A 16,714-nucleotide genomic window follows, 5' to 3' on the forward strand; every position below is an offset into this window, starting at 1 on the left:
TCAATATTTTCCATAATTTAAAAATTTATAATAATAATTATAATAATTTTTAGAAATAAGTAACTATTTATTTTGATAATACTCAAATAATTTTATTTTCTGTGAATCGAATTAGGTACAGTATTTTTTTCATAAATTTTAATTCTACAATGTAAATTTGAGATATATCAATTTTAATGATTCTAAATCAACTATGAGGGTTAATTGAAATTCGTGAAAAAGCAAATAAACATCAAAATAAAAGGTATACATTTGTTTTTTGCTCTTTTGCTTTTATAAAAAAAAAAAAAGTTGCAAACTAGTCATTCTCTTCAGGCCATAAAATGAAAATAACAAACAGGAAAATGGATGATCCATATGATAAAAATTTTAAAGGAGAGAAACAATTTTTAAAATAATGGAAACTTCCAAAAAATACTAGTTCAACAATTTTCTTCAACTAAAAATTGAATATCAAATTTTTGATTTTATTGTAAACAACGAAAAAAAATATTATAAATTATAAAATTAACTAAATTAATTAACACTTGCGGAACTTATATATAATAACAAAACATAACCTCAATTATGGATTAACTCTGTTGAAGAATTCACGGAGAGAAATATAGATGGTAAGAACTTATGATCTTAAGACGGTAAAAAGTAGATGTTATCCGGTACTATCATTATGCTACTCGGTGCTATCAAAGATGTTACAGAAAAAATGCTTATGTTACTCACTACAATCAAGATGTTACTCCGTACAATCTTTATTGTAACTGATAGAATCTAGATAGCTGTCCGTATATATAAGATAAAATATGGTACCTGCTACTATCTAGATAGTGACCCGTACCACCTATTTCTCTCTGTGTTGTGGTGGATCAGTTAATTATAACAATTTTTGAACAGAATACATCCATGATTGAGGTTATGTTTTGATATTGTTCCGGTGCAAAATTTCAGCAATTGGCTTCGGCAGCCATGTTTATTTTGACTATTATACATATATACAGGTATAGTGGATACTGTCAGCAGTGGCGCTGTATACTAACATGTTAAATCTTTAACCGGTCGGTAACATAGAAAACAATAAAAAAATTCATTTCCAAATTTGACAAAAATAAGTTTGGCATCGAGATTAGATCGAAAGTAATCGAATAACACAAAAATCTTGAAAATATGACTTATAGTTTTCGAGTACTGGCCGGCGATATGAGCGCCAATTTTTCTGACTGGCTCCCTAGACCTCGGAATAAGACGTTGTTTGATTAAACAAAAGAAAAAAGTAGAGTAAAAGTTTTGAAGAATAAAAAAAAATAAATAGATGACACATGTTTATAATGGTTTTCAAGGACGTTCATCTGGAATTTGATGTCCATTTGACATGAAAATTTGGCAACTGTCAAAATTTGTCAAAAAACGTATATTTTGAATGAAAATAACAGTAGAGGAGTTTTCAAGGTTGAACATGAATTTGATGTCCAATTGCGACATCAAATTCGTGATCAGTGACCTCGAAAACCTCTAAAACAACATGACATTATTTTATAACCTAGCTCTACTCCCCAATTTTACTTGGGTATTTAAAGTATTCATATATTTTAGCGTAGTTTCAAATTGAAACAAGGATTTTCATTTTTTAATGTGGTTTGCAAATTTAGTAGCGTACACTATACTTATATATTAATCCCATGCTTTTTTTGTCTATAAATTATGAATAAAAAAAATCATCAACAAAAAATATGACAGAATTAAATTTTTAGTTTACGACAAAAATCAAAAAGGAAACTTTATATGTAAATTAGGCTCGAATCATTTATTCCAATAGGAACATATTATATATATATGAAAATAAATTTAAAGATTTTACCAAATAATTCAAGAATATATTCACGCGGTGTGTCCCATTTGGGGAGGTAATCCTTATACTCTCTGCGTAGAATTTTACTCGGTCCAGCGGCTTACAATATTCATAGTTCCAAGTTTCTAACTAAACTTTTGTGTATTTTCAGACATTATTATATCCCTATGGATATATATATATATATATATATATATATATATATATATAGTCAAGACATCAGAGATCATGATGCGGTGGTGGCCATTGCCAGTGAAAGTTAAATAATCCCCTGTTTGAAAATTCGGCATCTCTCTCTCTCCCTTATATACGTGGTCCTCGCAAGATTAGTATATGGGGCTTAAATTTTAGTTGGGAGAGAGAGGGAGGGATAGATTCTCGAAAAACATCAAAGGACCTTCACTGCTCGAGCGGGTTCATATAATTTGCTTTTCGCTTCGATGGATTTCAATAGTATCGGAAATCTAGGTCTCTTCTCCCCCCCCTTTCTCTCTCTCTCTCTCTCTCTCTCTCTCTCTCTCTCTCTCTCTCTCTCTCTCTCTCTCTCTCTCTCTCTCTCTCTCTCTCTCTCACTTTTCCCCCCTTAAAGCATCTCGTAGTAGATCCGCGCGGTAATGCCAGTCTACAAAGGCACAAAATTAGTTTCAGACGAAATTCGATTCTCTACGTCTGCGTCTAATACGTCAATGAAAAAAAGGTCGCAATGTCGTTGTCGTTCCGACCTGTCGATTCTTGCCACTTATATATATGTATATATAGTTCATTGAATGGCATTGACGACATTGAAATAGGAGAACTAATCGTGACTCCTCTCTTAACTCTTCACGTAAATCGTATTCCCTCTCTCACTCCAATCACAAATTAATTCCTGCTATCGACAAGATGTTTAAAAGACAAATAAAGAAAAAAAAAGAATTTTTCGCACGTTGATACTCGCCTTACACTGATGAGAGGAATTTTCTACCAAATTTTTATTCTACTCTGGTAACATAGGGTAAATGTCCCAACTACTGTAATGTATAACTCAAGATCGACTTTAATAAAAAAATAAAAGAAGTGTAAATGAAATAATGATTTAATTCTTTTTTTTAAATCACTATCACAGTAAACTTGGTTGTATCTTTTTCTATTGCAAGGTTTTGATGCACATAAGTTATATCAAAAAGAGATCGTTTTGTGTATCATTTTTAGAAATGATACACGAAACGGTCTCATTTTTTTATGCAAAAAATTTAATCAATTTATATCAATCATGGCCGAATTGAATCGACTCAAAATTAAACGAATTTTTTTCAGATATTTTGGTAATAGTACAATTGCGGGGACCATTTCACTATTTAATTTGAAAATGAAAATAACAGAAAATCAAAGACAATGTGCAATTCGATAATTAAAAAGTGACAGCTTATAAACATAACCTAAAATGCATGAGAAAAAATTTGTCGATAAAATCAATATAGCCGAGCTTTTTAGAAGGTAGATGGCAGCACTCATCTATTTTCTTTCTTTAAATTTTTTCTGAATCGTTTTTATAAAAAGCAAAACTGCCATCTACCTTCTAAAAAAACGGCTATATTGATTTTATCGACAAATTTTTTCTCATGCATTTTAGGTTATGTTTATAAGCTGTCACTTTTTAATTATCGAATTGCACATTGTCTTTGATTTTCTGTTATTTTCATTTTCAAATTAAATAGTGAAATGGTCCCCGCAATTGTACTATTACCAAAATATCTGAAAAAAATTCGTTTAATTTTGAGTCGATTCAATTCGGCCATGATTGATATAAATTGATTCAATTTTTTGCATCAAAAAATAAGACCGTTTCGTGTATCATTTCTAAAAATGATACACAAAACGATCTCTTTTTGATATAACTTATGTGCATCAAAACGTTGCAAAGATTTGATGCAATTTTTGGTCTCAATTTGATACTTTTAGGAAAACTGTGATTAGCATCTATTGGAATAGAAATGATACTTTAAACTTTAAAAAAATAATATCTCTCTATATTATAAAAAGATTTCGCCGCTGTCTCCAGTATGGGTCATTGCATGTCAAGTGTACCCAAACAACGTTTTTGATAAGGTTAGGTTAGGTTGGTTACTCTTGACATGGAATAACCCTTATATATATATATATATATATATATATATATATATATATATATATATAAAATATATATATACTAGAGGGGATACGCCCCCCTGCGCGCTTCGCGCGCCAACCTCCCTATTTTAATCATTTTTTTTAAATTTTCCATTGATCTTATTTTTCCAAATGAACCACTTATTTCAAAGAATTATTATTACAAATTCATTGAAATCTGAATAAATATTATTAAAATTAAAATTATTAAATTTTAATTAATAAATTAATTAAATTGAGTCGCCGGAAAGTAAAACCACACATAAAATTCTGACGGCCATGTTAATTCAATGGGAGTCAGAATTTTATGTGTGGTTTTACTTTCCGGCGACTCAATTAATAATAAATAAATAATTAAATAAATTAAAATCGACATTAAAAAATTATTTTTAAAAATAATTTCAATGAAATTGCCTAACAACCAATAAATTATTAAAAAGTCTTGAAACGAACATAACCTTTAAATTCAAGTCATTTTTGGCGGAAACTCCACCTTCACTTGCAGCTATATTGAAAGTCTTGAAATTTACATAACCTTAAAATTTATGTCATTTTTGGCGGGAAATACAGAGAGAGATGAGGGAAGGACTTACTGCTATATTAGGGTCTGAAAACAAACATAACCTCAAAATTTAGGTCAATTTTTGGCGGAGGAGGGGAAATAAGAGGAGGGAGGGGGGACTTGCGGCTATATTCAGAGCCTTGAAACGAACATAACCTCAAAATATAGGTCATTTCTGGCGGGGGAGGGGACTTGCGGCTATATTCAGAGTCTTGAAACGAACACAACCTCCAAATTTAGGTCATTTCTGGTGGGGGAGGGGAGGGGACTTGCGGCTATATTCAGAGTCTTGAAACGAACATAACCTCAAAATTTAGGCCATTTTGGCAGAGGAGGGGAAATGAGAGTAGGGAGGGGGGACTTGCGGCTAAATTCAGAGCCTTGAAACGAACATAACCTCAAAATTTAGGAGGGGGGACTCCCCCCTCCTAGGTCAAGAATTCTTGAAACAGCGGCGGAGGCGGCGGCGATATCTTTTTGTAATATAGAAAGATATTAGTATTTTAGTTCTGATTTTAACCTCAAACCCACAGGCGAATTGACGTGGAACGACCCATATATCTACCTATATTTGTATTAAAACGAACATAACCTCAAAATTTAGATAAAATTTTTAAACTAAAATTTGCGCAAACGACTATACTATTGTATTTGAGGTCGCTTATTTATTTATTTTGCAGAATAAAATGTGACTTTTTAGGTTAAAATTAAAAATTTATAATTATTAATGTTTGAAGCTAATTTATTATTTTGTATCGAATTAGATGTATCAAAAAAATAATAAATTAACTAATTAAAAATTTAACATATGATAAATATTATTTTAATTTTTTTGTATAGATTAGCTTACCGCATTATTTTGAAATGGATGTGAAATAAATATAAAATAAGGTATCATAACCTCAAAAATTGTACAGAGTATTATTTTTTTTTTTAATAATAAAATGGACGAATACATAAAAATATAAATGAAAAATTCTTGTTTGTCATTGTTTAAAATTTTTAAAATACTGTGTAATAATAATAATAATGCCGAACAAGACTTTTTAATTTATATTTTATGTATTCGTCCATTTTATGCGACAAAAAGTGAAAATAATATCTCTGTACCATTTTTGAGGTTATATGATACGTTTATTTTATATTTATTCTAAAAAACTCTTTTACATCGATTTTAAAATAATACTTTAAGCAAATCTGTATAAAAAACCAAAATAATTATTATCATGTGTTCAATTTTTATTAGTTATTTTATTATTTTTGTTTCTGTAGTTCTGATGTAGCCGCGTGTTCACAGCGAAAATGTATTTGAGAATGAAATAAAATGATTTTACGTTAAAAAAAAAAATAGGTTATGTTTAGTGATATTTTTAACTTGAGAATTTTTTTCAAATTTGACAAAATCAAAATTTAATTTTTACTGAATTTTTTTAATGTATAATGGAGAATAAAAATAAATTTTTTGTATTAAGAGTTGACTCTTTTTATTTTTACTGCAAAAATTACAAACATAACCTAAAATTTTTTTTCACGCAAAGTCCCTTCTCTCGTGGAGCAGCACATAATTATAAAATTTAACAAATAGTAAATTTTGAAACAATTGACACATGTTTTTTATTCTTAAAATTTTAAGCTATACCGCAAAACTGATGTTTTTATTGTTCCTCACCCAGAGAAAAGATTTCTTTGATTTAAAGAAACCAATTTCTTTGATTTGTTTTCTTTTATTCAAAATAAAATTTTCTTTGAAACAAAAAATGCTTCTTCATTTTAAAGAACATTTTTTTGATTCAAAGAAATTCTAATATTTATATAGGGTCAAAGAAACATTTATTTTAATTAAATAAAAAATTTCTTTGCAACGAATATAATTTTTTTTTTTGATGCAAAGATAATTTGTTTGAAACAAATAAATTTTCATTGTATCAAAGAAAAATTTGTTAAAGAAATTGATTTCTTTGAATCAAAGAAATCTTTTTTTCGAGTGCTTTAAAAAAAAGTACTAAATTAAAAAAATTATTCTAAATTATTTTTCATTAAAATTACACCAATTATATTTTTTTATAATCGCCTAATATTTTAGATATAAAAATCTAACAAATTCATTATATACAGAAGAATATATGACACTTGTTGTACCTTGAACGATAAACTTTTCTCCTATAAGAAGAGAAAAAAAAATGATTTTCAAACCATTGTGAATTGACAACCACTTGATGGATCACTTGAGATTTTCTCGAGAGCACATGAAAGCGTAGTATATATACCACCCTAGGATTACAATTTATCCAACTTTTTCCAAAGGAAATCATTTGCGATTCCCTTTCATCTGAAAGGATGTAAACATTCTTTGACTTATTCATCTCCTTGTGTCATCAATTTTCAAACTTTCGAAACTTAGTGACATATCGGGAAGAAGGAGGGGGGGAGAGGGGGGAAACTCCAGAGAATTCTTTTATAAAAATTGTCAGGTTTAACACGATGACCTCAATATTTTAATTACTCGTTTCTCATTAATAATCGTCATAATATATACACTGAAAACAAAATTTATTTGATTCAAATACTCGATTACTTGAGTACCTATCAGCAAATAAATATTTATTTGAACCAAATAATTTTTATTTGAATTAAATAAATTGTATTTGAACCAATAATTTCTGTATTTGAAACAAATATCATTTAATTGACTCAAATAATACCTAATAATTATTTGATACAAATAAATATTTATTTGGTAATAATAGTCAAGTAATCGGGTATTTGAACCAAATAAATTTTTTTTTCAGTGTATTGAGATATTCTGACAAAAAAAGATAAACAAAATTTAAAGTTATTTAATTGGCTTAATACTTTGGTAAATAGTAGTTTTCAATGCTAAAAAAGTTTTGAAAAAAATATTTTAATTTTTTTCAAAATTAACTCTTATTTTTCATTTTTAACACCTTTTCTACCTTTGAATTTTTTTTTTTTTTTTTTTTTTGGTTTTAATTGGAAAACTGATATTTTTTTCAATAAACTATGTAAATATAAAAATGAGACAAAAATTGATTTGAGAGGAAATGTAAAAGAAACACAATTTTTGTCCTAACTGTTTTTCATATATTTTTGCAAATTCATTGCTCCATTTTTATATTTACATTTTAGTTCGTTGCAGAAAAAATTGCAGTTTTTCAAAAAAAAATAACAAAAATTTATTTTTTTTCAAAGAATAATGCAATTCCGTGTAAAAATTGTCATATTTGGCCGAAAAATGGCTTAAAACGCCTCCCCCTAATATAGGCCAGACCTGGAAAGCGACAAATTGAGGCTTCATCTTGTAGTAGCCCAAATCGGGTAAGGCGTTTCATGCCAATTTTATTGACGCCAGGTTTGGCCTCGGTTTGGGCCATGACAAAATTTCTACACGGGATGTGGTCAAATATGAGAAATAAGGGTTAATTTTTAAAAAAATGAAGTTTAACATTTCTCTTTTTTTAAAGACTAAATTCATTTCAAATCAGGCAGACTGAAACGTCGATTACATAAAATTTACACTGAGAAAAATGTTTAGTCAGAGCAACCAAAATTTGGTTAAGCCAACAAAAAATTTTTGTTGGTATTTAAGCAACCAAACTATTTGTTTGAGTCAACCAAAAAATTTGGTTGAGTGTTTTTTGTTGGCATAACAAAAATGTTTGGTTAACTCAACCAAATTTTTTTTGTTAGGTGAACAAAAATTTTTGGTTGATCAAACAAACAGTTTTTTTGTAAAATTAAAAATTTTATTCTACCTTATTTCTTTTCTTTTTATCTTTTTTATTTATTTCTCTATTTATTTATTATCAATTTAACATTGAATTTATATTTATTCAATTGAAATATTTGTGGATCTCCTTGTGAGAGATTTAAACTAACTGTTCTCTTAAGCTATGAGCTGAGAGCGAATCAAATTATTTGGTTGTCGCAACCAAATTTTGTTTAAGAAAACAAACGATCATTTGGTTTTTTAGACCAAACTATTTTGTTGTCGTAACCAAATTTTGGTTTGGAATTTAAAAATGTTCAACCAAATAATTTGGTTAGCCTAAACAAATGTTTGATTGAGATAACTCTATGACTTTGTTTCAGCCAACCAAAATTTGGTTACAAGAACCAAAATTGCCTAACCAAACAATTTTGTTGCAAACACAAAATTTTTTTTCGCAGTGTAGGGAAAAAAAACTTTAAAGCGTTATAACTTTTAAAGTGATTTAGATGTCTCATTTTTTTTTTCTTTTTGCATTTGAAAGAGCTTTCATTTTTCTTTCAAAATCCGTTGGAAAAATTAAAAAATGTTCAAAAATAACAAAATGGGGACCATTTTAATAAAAAAATTTTAATTGAAATTACTCAAAAAACCCAACTTTTTTTTTGCTCAAAATTTTTTGTGGATAGTCTTCATCGTGAAAAATATTTTTTTATAAGAATTTAATTTGTGTCCGATTCTGGTAGAAAAGAAAAGTGGAGTTTTTGAGTAATTTCAATTAAAATTTGTTCATTAAAATGGCCACCATTTTGTTATTTTTGAACATTTTACTATTTATTAGTAACTTTTCCTAACAATTAGTAAAATTTAACTTATTCTAAAGCAAAAAGTGAGTCACTATAATTTAAATTAGTAAACATTTTTACTAATTCAGATTTAGAGAGAAAAATAATTAATTTTAAAAATATTAAATCTATATTAAAGCAGAGTTGATGAGCAGAGCTCATGAGCAGAAATAAATATTATTATGTATAAATAAATTCTGTGGAATATATTGTATATGTATATATATATATATATATAGTCATGTATAATTATTTTGAAAATTCAAGTTTGGAGATATTTCACTCATTTACATGACTCTCATTCACCTGGTTCCTACGACCATTATACAAGTGTATCTATACACAATTAAATTGCATAATAAGTTAAGTACTTACATAGACACTTGAAATTCTAGCTCCAGGGATTTCGAGTTTCACAACTACTTCTGAGATCGTGTTATTACAAGAGCGGGGAGAAGCTAGGCGAAAAGCAATTAAACCTACAATAATTGTTAGAGAATTCTATCCCATTCATTTCGCGAGAAAATGAAAGAAAAATAAAGCATATTGCAATAGGGTTATATATATATAACATACAAGGTATGAGGCATGTCTGATAAAACTATATAGGTATATATGTATTTACATATATACTCTAACCAAAATAGGGATTTATATCTTTGCAAATATCAAAGCTGCAGTAAAAGTAAAATGATGATACATCCGCGGTGCTCGTAAGTTAAAATGATTATTCAGTTTCAGATCTAACTTTTGGAAATTTCAAATCGCTAAATATACATTCTGAGTTTTGTGTTTGTGTATGTATGTGAGTGTGATAAACTGGTAATAGGTTATAAACACAATGCTTCCTATAGTTTCAGAACTTTGTCCAACTAAAAGCATGTAACTGCAGGTGAAACACTACTCAGCATGTTAGAAAACCTGTGCGACTATAATATGGTTTAAATTTGGTATATATATATTTACACAGGATAGTGAATGAGTCATAGGAAAGATAGATAATTCATATTATAAGTTTAGTTTGGGTCCGACGCTCGTTGTATATAGTCGTAAAGATAATACTTTACCAAATAAATTGACTTTCTTTTTATATGTGATAGTGAACATTTTTATAATAAAACACCTTTATTTTAATCATTCTTCCATCCTCCCAATTCCTAACATTTGTGGCGACCGTGACAGGACATTTTTTTGTGTTGAAAAGTTAGTGAATTGGTGAGATAGTTTGTTTGTCGGGAGTGATTAAAAATGGACGCTATCAAAAAGCAACGCCGAAATTTACGAACAGCTTTCACAAGGACGCACAATGCATTTGAAGCAGAAATGCAAGGAAACGGTTCCAAGGAAGACAAATTAGTCGCTTTTGAGATGTTGGAAGACCGGATGACGGAATTGAGTGCAGTTCATAGTGATTATAATAAGTTGCTGTTCGAGTCTGACGCGTCGGAAGACGCCATTGCAAAGGAACTTGAAGGTGACGACGGATATAGGAGGCTATATCTGAGAGCGAAAATGTCCGCTAAAAGGCTTGTTGAGATTAATATTGAACGAGCGCCAAGCACAACATCGGATCTAGTGGTACAAAATGTAAGAAAAACGCTCAAATTACCAACAATTGAATTGCCGAAATTTAGCGGCAATATAAAAGAATGGTTGCCATTTTGGAGCGTTTTTAAGAAGATTCACGAGGACCCAGCTCTGAGAAATGAAGACAAATTTCAATATTTGGTGCAAGCCACTGCACCAAATTCTAGAGCTCAAGATTTGGTAAACAGTTTCCCTCCAACGGCTGAAAATTATGAAAAGGTCATCACGAGTATGAAAAATCGTTTTGGAAGGGATGATGTGGTTGTCGAGTTCTACGTACGAGAATTGTTAGCACTGGTCTTACACAATGCTGTGAAGGGAAATCAAAGGGCAACGTTAGCAAGTGTTTTTGATAAACTTGAGGCATACATTCGGGCTCTTGATACACTAGGAGTTACGACTGATAAATGCGCAGCCATGCTGTATCCTTTGGTTGAGTCATCGTTGCCAGAGGAAGTTCTTCGAGCGTGGCAGAGAAGTAGTCAACGGGAGAGTGTCGATGCAAATCGTCAACAGGAAACCAAGGATCGATTAGCAAAATTATTGGAATTTTTACAAAGTGAAGTGGAAAATCAAGAAAGGATCGACATGGCGCTACGAGGTTTCGAGTTTCAAAACGAAGGTGAAAAAAACAAGAAAGTTAAAGGTAAGACAGAAATTGTCAAAGATATAGCTAGCGCAAGCGCTCTCCTTACTACAAAGGAAGCGAAAATTATAGAATGTATATTTTGTAAAAGTAGGCATGAAAGTCAACACTGTGAGACTGCGCGAAAGTTAAGTTTGCCTGAAAGAAAAGAGTGTGTTCAGAGTTCGAATGCTTGTTTTGTTTGTATGAAGAGAGGACACATGGCTAAGTTTTGTCAAAGTAAGATTAGATGTAGCTGGTGTGGTAGACGTCATGCTTTGTTGATGTGCACAGGGTTCTCCACAAAAAATGATGTTCCGTCTGATAAATCAGGAGAAAAGAAAAAAGTTTTAGAGAATAGTTTAGCCACTTTTAGTCATTCACCGGAAGTATGTATGCAAACATTAAAAGTAAAGGTTTTTTCAAATTCTCGGGAAAAAATTGTCAGAGCCATTATAGATACAGCTTCACAGCGATCATATATAAGAGTAGATATTGCTTATGAATTGGGTTATGATTCTTGTGGAGATGTTGAAATAGCTCATTCATTGTTTGGCGGTGTGAAATCCAGAATTAAAAAACATAGTAAGTTTATAATTAGATTAAAGAGTCTTGATGGATCTTACGCGTGCAATTTTTCCGTGTTAGGACAAGATACTATTTGTGATACAATTCCGTGTGTTAAAAAAGAATCGTGGTTAGAGTTATTGAAAAATAAAAATATTAATTTAACCGATATTGAAAATAATGAAAAAACGATAGATGTTCTTATTGGCGCGGATATAGCGGGAAAATTGTTAACGGGAAATAAACTTGATTTAGAAAATGGATTAGTTGCTTTTGAGACTTTACTCGGTTGGACAGTTATGGGTAAAGTGCCCAGGGTCCAAAATAAAGTTGACGTTCCTGTAGCTATACATACGACAATGTTTGCGCATGAGGCTGATCTGACGGAATTGTGGAAACTTGATATATTAGGTATTAACGATCCAAGTGAGAAAGTAAACAAAGCTGAGCGCGATAGAAATACAAAAACGTTTGTCAGAGAAACAGCAAAGATCACAAAGGAAGGTCGTTTTGAATTTAAGTTACCGTGGAGAGATGATCATTTGCCATTATCAGACAATTTAGATATTGCAAAACGTAGGTTAAAGGTCACTGTAGAAAAATTAAAAAAGCAAGGTTCTTTATCAGATTACGGAGAGGTACTAAAATCATGGCTAGTAGAAGGGATAATCGAAGAGGTAGAAGAAGGGAACTTAGATCAAGAATGTCATTATTTACCTCATCGACCGGTTTTTAAAGAAAATAGTACGACCAAGATTAGGCCAGTTTTCGATGCATCAGCGCATAAAAAAGGGTATCCATCTCTTAATCAGTGTTTAGAGACAGGGCCTAATATGATAGAACTTGTACCTGATTCAATAAATAGATTTCGTGAAGGAAAATTTGGAGTTATATCGGACATAAAGAGAGCTTTTTTGCAAATGGGGATTAATAGTGAAGACAGAGATTTTCTTCGATTTTTGTGGATAGAGAAGGACAGAGTAACTGTTTATAGACATTGCCGAGTTGTCTTCGGTTTGTCTTGCAGTCCTTTCCTTCTAGCAACGGCAATTGAATTGCTTTTAGAAAAAGCTTTATTAGAAGCTAATAAAAGTAATGAATTGTCGTGGTCGAAAAATTCTGTAAACAAATTAAAAAAATCGTTTTATGCCGATAACTGCGTAACAAGTGTCAATTCTACTGAGGAATTACACACATTTATTGATGAGGGTACTAAGATTTTAGCTAAGGGGGGGTTTGATTTAAGATTGTGGGAATACTCCGGAAATGTTACGGAAAAAGAGACTACTCTTGTTTTAGGTATTTTATGGAACAAGAAAAAAGATTCAATATCGATCAATCCGGAAATAATAAAAATAGAAATACCTCAAGTTATAACAAAAAGGATAATTTTATCAGTAACTCATGGTCTCTATGACCCTATCGGTTTTACGTGTCCGGTGACTTTGACACCAAAAACGTTGTTAGCACGACTTTGGGCGGATAAGGTAGAGTGGGATTCCGAAATTAATGAGAAATACAAAGTTGAATTTTGTCAATGGGCAAATGAGTTGTATTTATTAAAAGAAATAGAATTTCCGCGCGAAATACCTGATGGTCGTTTGACAATTCACGCATTTGGAGATGCAAGTGGCACTGCGTACGCCACAGTCGTTTTTGCCAGAGTGGAGTCAAAAAATAGGGTCAATGTCCTTTTGGTAAGTGCGAGATCGAGAATCGCTCCAAAGAAAACGACCATTCCGCGGTTAGAGCTGCTAGCTGCCTCAATAACAGCGAGGCTCGCAGACTCAGTAATTAAGTCGTTCACTAGAGAGGTAGAAAGTGTCACCTATTGGTCCGATTCCACGACGGTATTGACATGGTTAAAAAGGGAGGAAAATTGGGGTGTTTTTGTCCATAATAGAGTGCAAGAAATTAAGTCATTGAGTGAATTAAGAAATTGGAAATATGTACCGGGCAATAGCAATCCTGCCGATTTACCGTCGCGAGGATGTAATCCTTCCCAGTTACTCACGAGTAAATGGTGGTTGGGACCTGAGTGGTTGCGAGAACCAGAAAGATATTGGCCTTCTGCTGACGAAATAATAAATGAAAAAGAAGTAAAGAGCGAGATTAAAAAAACCGTTACCGTGCATATGTTAACTCACGAATCGTCAAGTATTAAAATAAATAATATTTTCTCTTCCTATAATAAAATCATCCGTTTTATTGCCTGGGTACGAAGATTTTTATCAAGTCGAAGATCGATTTTAGAAAATAAGAAAAAAGAACAAGAGTCGATTTCAAGAATTAGAAATACGAAACGGGATATTTATTTGTCAAAAGATGATCGCAAAAAATTATATTTATCAACGAATGAGTTAAGAATAGCAGAAAATAATTTGTTAAAACATTTACAGACTCTAATGTTCAAGGACACAAATAAAGATAAATTATCCTCTTTTAGAACCTATGTGAACGATGACGGTCTGTACGTGTTGAAAACAAAAATTTTCAATCGAAAAGATAGTGCTTTATTTCTAAGTCCAGTTTTGTTAGATAAACACGAGATTGTTGATTTGCTGGTAAGAGAAACTCATGAAAGATACGGTCATTCAGGGACACAAATTATCATGAATGTATTACGTGAAAAATTTTGGATTATCTCCTTGAGAAGGATAATAAGATCAGTTATCGCGAAGTGCGTCATTTGTCAGAAACAAAAAGCAAAACGTATGGAGTGTGAGTCTCCCCCACTTCCCGAAAACCGTGTAAGAGATGCGGCGATTTTCGAAGTTACGGGAGTCGATTTTGCGGGACCGATTTTTTCAAAGGGGGGAGGGAAATGCTGGATATGTGTTTTTACTTGCGCAGTATACCGAGCGGTACATTTTGAATTGACGTCATCATTGTCAGCTGAGGGGTTCGTAGAGTGTTTGCGCAGGTTCATCGCGAGACGAGGACGACCACAATATGTATATAGTGACAACGGGACAAATTTTGTAGGAACGGCAAATGCGTTAGAAGGTTTAGATTGGTCGAAAATTTTGAAAAGGACAGAAATTTGGCAAATTAAATGGCGTTTTAATCCGCCTTCAGCTCCTTGGTGGGGAGGTTGGTGGGAACGTCTTATTGGAATTTTAAAAACAATTTTGAGAAAAGTGTTAGGAAAAGCCTGTCTGTCCTTCGAGAATTTGATGACATCTCTCTGCGATGCAGAAATAATTATAAACTCTCGACCGCTGACATACGTGTCAGAAAATAGCGATGATTTAAAACCTTTGAGTCCTATGTTGTTTCTCCAAGAAATAAAAGAATCTGGAACGCCAGATTTAGATATGCTCGACGGGAAAAAATTAAACAAAAAATTAATTTACCGGAAAAAGATTTTTGACGATTTGAGAACACGTTTTAGACAAGAATATCTTAGTCAATTATTACTCAAAAATAGTAAAAAAGAAAAACGGAATATAAAAATCGATGACATTGTTCTGATAGGAAGCGATAATCAAAAACGTTTAGATTGGCCTCTTGCGCGGATTGTCGGTTTTATCGATGGGCGAGATGGAAAAATAAGAACATGTATCTTAAAAACAAAAAACGGGACAATCAAACGACCAATACAAAGGATTTATCCGCTTGAGATCCACCAAGACAATGCTGGAAAGGTAAAAGAATCATATGATAGAAATTTGTCTTATAATAGAAACAAAGATAGTAATAAACATTGTCAAACGACGAACACTGTAAAAGGTGTGAGAGAGACTGATTGTTTGGATAAGGAAAGAGAAATAACCACGAGAAGTGGTCGTATTGTTAAATTGCCAGACAGGTTAATGTATTAAAAAAGAATAAAAATTTTAATATGAATTTTTTTTAATTGACGATGTGCGAAAATCCTGTATGTGTGTAGTATTGAAGTTCTGTGTAGCGTTAAAATATAAATGTGGAGTGACTTTTTTTAAAAGTATTTTAATATTGTGCACCAGAATATATTCGCACAGAAAGAAAAATATAAAAGGGAGATGTTTGATAATCATTAATTGTTTTCTTTTCAATTACAAAAAGGGGGGAGAATGTTAGAAAACCTGTGCGACTATAATATGGTTTAAATTTGGTATATATATATTTACACAGGATAGTGAATGAGTCATAGGAAAGATAGATAATTCATATTATAAGTTTAGTTTGGGTCCGACGCTCGTTGTATATAGTCGTAAAGATAATACTTTACCAAATAAATTGACTTTCTTTTTATATGTGATAGTGAACATTTTTATAATAAAACACCTTTATTTTAATCATTCTTCCATCCTCCCAATTCCTAACACAGCAATATTCCTGAAATTATGGGATGAATGCGCTTTGTTATCTTAACTATTTCTCGCTTAACTTATATATATGTACTATATAGTTTAAGTGAAGATTCACATGAAATTTACCTCACGCTAAATGACACTATGAATTTTCCTATTTTACACACACACACACATACATTATAATATATCCCAATATATTATAAAAAAATATCTTGCCGCCGCCGGTTCCAGTAGTTATACTAACAATGTTAAAAACATAGGTTCAAAACGAACATAACCTCAAAAATCAGAGCCAAATATCAAAAACATAGGTTAAAGACAAACATAACCTTAAAACTCAAGGCCAAATGTCGAAAACATATGTTAAAACGAACATAACCTCCAAAAATCAATGCCATTTATCAAAAAATAAATTAAAAATAAACATAACCTTAAAACTCAAGGCTGAATAAAAAAATGCCAGTGTAATTTTACTTTTACTTAATTTACCATGCGTTGGATGCAGTAAAAAA

At 31.2% G+C, this 16,714-nt stretch overlaps 2 protein-coding genes across 4 annotated transcripts in view; one reads left to right on the top strand and one right to left on the bottom strand.

Annotated features, from left to right (window-relative positions):
- Positions 1–16,714, bottom strand: part of LOC127280842 (connectin-like) — a 497,564-nt gene that overhangs the window by 330,651 nt on the left and 150,199 nt on the right. The window lies entirely within an intron of this gene.
- LOC127280858 (uncharacterized) overlaps positions 10,374–16,714 on the top strand; it is a 37,580-nt gene continuing 31,239 nt past the window's right edge. The window contains exons 1-2 of the mRNA XM_051304160.1: positions 10,374–11,922; positions 12,100–15,715. Of these exons, the coding sequence (XP_051160117.1) occupies positions 10,374–11,922; positions 12,100–15,715 (5,165 nt within the window). The remainder of the gene's footprint in view (positions 11,923–12,099; positions 15,716–16,714) is intronic.

This window comes from Leptopilina boulardi, unplaced genomic scaffold (assembly GCF_019393585.1).
Source record: "Leptopilina boulardi isolate dan_hultmark-lab unplaced genomic scaffold, ZJU_Lbou_2.1 LbouV2_255, whole genome shotgun sequence".
Classification (NCBI taxonomy): domain Eukaryota; kingdom Metazoa; phylum Arthropoda; class Insecta; order Hymenoptera; family Figitidae; genus Leptopilina; species Leptopilina boulardi.